This window comes from Colobus angolensis, unplaced genomic scaffold (genome assembly GCF_000951035.1).
Source record: "Colobus angolensis palliatus isolate OR3802 unplaced genomic scaffold, Cang.pa_1.0 Scaffold273, whole genome shotgun sequence".
NCBI lineage: Eukaryota > Metazoa > Chordata > Mammalia > Primates > Cercopithecidae > Colobus > Colobus angolensis.
Genome location: NW_012115966.1, coordinates 1798524 through 1802044, shown reverse-complemented (window position 1 = coordinate 1802044; position 3521 = coordinate 1798524). Strand labels below are relative to the sequence as shown.

At 38.7% G+C, this 3521-nt stretch overlaps 1 protein-coding gene across 1 annotated transcript in view; it reads left to right on the top strand.

The window, feature by feature from the left end:
* GNAI3 (guanine nucleotide binding protein (G protein), alpha inhibiting activity polypeptide 3) overlaps positions 1-3521 on the top strand; it is a 47071-nt gene that overhangs the window by 33302 nt on the left and 10248 nt on the right. The window contains exon 5 of the mRNA XM_011948159.1: positions 2357-2485. Within this exon, the coding sequence (XP_011803549.1) occupies positions 2357-2485 (129 nt within the window). The remainder of the gene's footprint in view (positions 1-2356; positions 2486-3521) is intronic.

The window sequence follows — 3521 nt, the reverse complement described above, 5'->3', positions numbered from 1 at the left end:
GTTCCACCTCCCACGTTCACACCATTCTCCTGCCTCAGCCTCCCGAGTAGCTGGGACTACAGGCGCCCGCCACCACACCTGGCTAATTTTTTGTATTTTTTGGGGTTTCACTGTGTTAGCCAGGATGGTCTCGATCTCCTGACCTCGTGATCCACCCACCTCGGCCTCCCAAAGTGCTTGGATTATAGGAGTGAGCCACCGTGCCCAGCCCAGAATGTATTTTTTTAAATGTACTTTTGCAGAGCCTGGTGAGCACTTGTTATCTGTATTTCTCTTTGTACTTTTAAGCATTAAGTAATTTTTAAGGTTTTTTTCTCCAATATTATTGTTTTCCTACTTTTCACATCATCATTCTAGCTTAAATTGTTACAAGAAGAAATTAAATGATATAGTCAGGCTGTGCATAAGGACAGGGATACATTCTGAAACATGCATCATTAGGTGATTTGTCATTGTGTGAATGTCATAGACTATGCATACACAGAATTAGATGGTATAGCCTACCACATACCTAAGCTCTGTGGTATAGCCTGTTGCCCCTAGACTATGAACCTGTACAGCATGTTATTGTACTAAATACTGTAGGCAATTGTAACATAATGGTAAGTATTTGTATATCTCAACATCTCTAAACATATAAAAGGGTAATGTGGCCCATGATGTCACTAGGGACTAGGAGTGTTTCAGCTCCATTATAATCTTACAGGATCACTAGCATACATTTATGGAGTCTGTTGTTGACCAAAACATTGTTATGCAGCACATGACTGTATTTGAAAACTTTCTTATTCTTTCAGTGAGAACTTGGCTTTAGAAACGTTTCAGGATTCTTGCCTACCTTTTAATATGTTTTAGTTGCAGGTATTGAAAGCTTACATAATTCTACCAGTAGTCATCAAAAGTAGATTATAATTGCTTTTTTTCATCATTCATTCAGAAAGCTCTGAATCCTCTAACTACAGGTGCTTATATTATAGAGATTTTCATAACAGTTGATCTAAGTTTGCCTCTTTACATTAGTGATAGTATTTGGGTTTATAGATCATTAATGATTCACTTATATTGGTGCCATCTGCTCATCAGTTTTCTAGCCTGGAATCAGCAAAGAATATAGTTTTGAAGCAGTCTTTTAATTATTTCCCTGAACAAATTAATTTTTTTTGGAGGTATTTACAATTTGTTTTTGGTTTAGATTTAAAAAAAAACCCAAACCTCCCCAACTCTTCTGTTTACTGAAAGAAAACGGAAAATATTCTTACTCACTATAGTTCTCTTAATTTTAGCAAATCAAACACCATTCTCTAATGTCCTGTCAAATGGTTAAACACACATGACCTATTAAGTTTAATCGTCTGAGGACTTTTGGTATAGTTTGGTTTTGGTATTATACAGTACACAGTTAATTTAGTATTACATTTCAGGAATTTTTCTTTACTAAAAACATTTCCTGTTCCTATTGTTTTAATTTTTTAAATTGGCCTTCACAGTTTAATTCTGTAGAATTAAACCTACTTCTGTGTCTGGGCGCGGTGGCTCACGCCTATAATCCCAGCACTTTGGGAGACCAAGGCAGGCGAATCACCTGAGATCAGGAGTTTGAGACCAGCCTGGCCAACATGGTGAAACCCCGTCTCTACCAAAAATACAAAAAATTAGCTGGGTGTAGTGGTGAGCATCTGTAATCCCAGCTGTTCAGGAAGCTGAAGCAGGAGAATCACTTGAACCTGGAAGATGGAGGTTGCAGTGAGCTGAGATCACACCACTGCTTTGCAGCCCGGGTGACAGAGTGAGACTCTGTCTCAAAAAAAAACAACAAAAAGAAAAAGAAAACAAAACAAAACAAAAACCTACTTTTGTTAATGTATATGGACTCTATAATTGTCCTATGTTGGATTCATATTTTTTCTTATTATTTCTTTTTTTAAGAGACGAGGGTCTCACTCTGTCACTCAGGCTGAAGTACAGTGGCACCCTGCAGCCTTGACCTCTTGGGTTCAAGTGATCCTTCTGCTTCACTCAAGGGTAGGAGAATTAGCTAGGACTACAGGTGTGCACCACCATGCTTAGTTAATTTTTAAAATATTTTGTAAAGACAGGGGTCTCTTTATGTTGCCCAGGCTGGTCTTGAACTCCTGACCTCAAGCGATCTTCCTGCCTTGGCCTCCCAAAGTGTGGGGATTACAGATGTGAGCCACCATGCCTGGCTTCTTATCTTTTCTGTGATACTGAAGATCTGATTCTGTTTTGCCACTTTAGTAACTAGTAACAGGTTTAGAATAGGAACTAATTTAGTCTGTTGATTTGCTGTGCACATGGTTGGCTTCACCAAGTAAAAGTAAGTGTGTCTTTTATTTAGTTATCTAAATGATCTGGATAGAATATCCCAGTCTAACTACATTCCAACTCAGCAAGATGTTCTTCGGACGAGAGTGAAGACCACAGGCATTGTAGAAACGCATTTCACCTTCAAAGACCTATACTTCAAGTAAGTCATTAGCCTTTTTGCTAGGTGTGCCAAATACAGGTATCTTTTGTTTTAGTTTACCATCTCTTAATCAGGGTAAATTTTCTCTGGGCAGTATTCCTTGGTTTAGAAACTTAACCTATTTATCGGCATTGTTTGAATGTTTTAACTGAATGGGGGCCCAAACATCTCTTGTTTCTCCAAATAGCATCAAATGTTTGTGTCCATTTAGAGGAATTTAAATTCAAAAATAAATTGTAACTTGCCTCCCAGTAAAATTTTTCCTGTGATAACTGGTTTGTTTTAATTTTATTCTTTTCAGCTGCTTGTTAGACTCACCAAAACAGATATTGAATGTTTAATGGGGTAACAATATTAAACTTAGGAAAACCAGTTTTTTTGGTTAGTTACATGGTTTTTTTTTGCCATTTTGATATTAAAATAAAAATGCTTTTCTCCCCAGTGTCACTTCTTTTTGGTTTGAATTTCCCTTCCAGTTGAATGGAATGGAGCAAGTATTATCATGGCTCTTGAAGTAATTTGTGTGTAGTGTCATGTACAATTAAGTTCTTAGTACAGTGCAGAAATACGGGGATAGAGGTATTTTGGGTTGGTAAGATGACATTTAAACAGTGATTTTTTTTGGTTTGTTTTTAAAATTTTATTTTTTAGAGACAGGGTCTTACTCTGTCATCCAAGCTGGAGTGGAGTGGTGTGATCATGGCTCACTGAAGCCTTGACTTTCTGGGCTCAAGTGATCCTTCTGCCTCAGCCTTCCAAGTTGCTGGGACTATAGGCTCATGCCACTGTGCCTGGCTAATGTTTACCAAAAAAAACAAATATGTAGAGACAGGATCTCTCTTTTTTTTTTCGAGACGGAGTCTTGCTCTGTCGCCCAGGCTGGAGTGCAGTGGCCGGATCTCAGCTCACTGCAAGCTCCTCCTCCTGGGTTTATGCCTTTCTCCTGCCTCAGCCTCCCGAGTAGCTGGGACTACAGGCGCCCGCCACCTCGCACGGCTGGTTTTTTGTATTTTTAAGTAGAGACGGGGTTTCACCG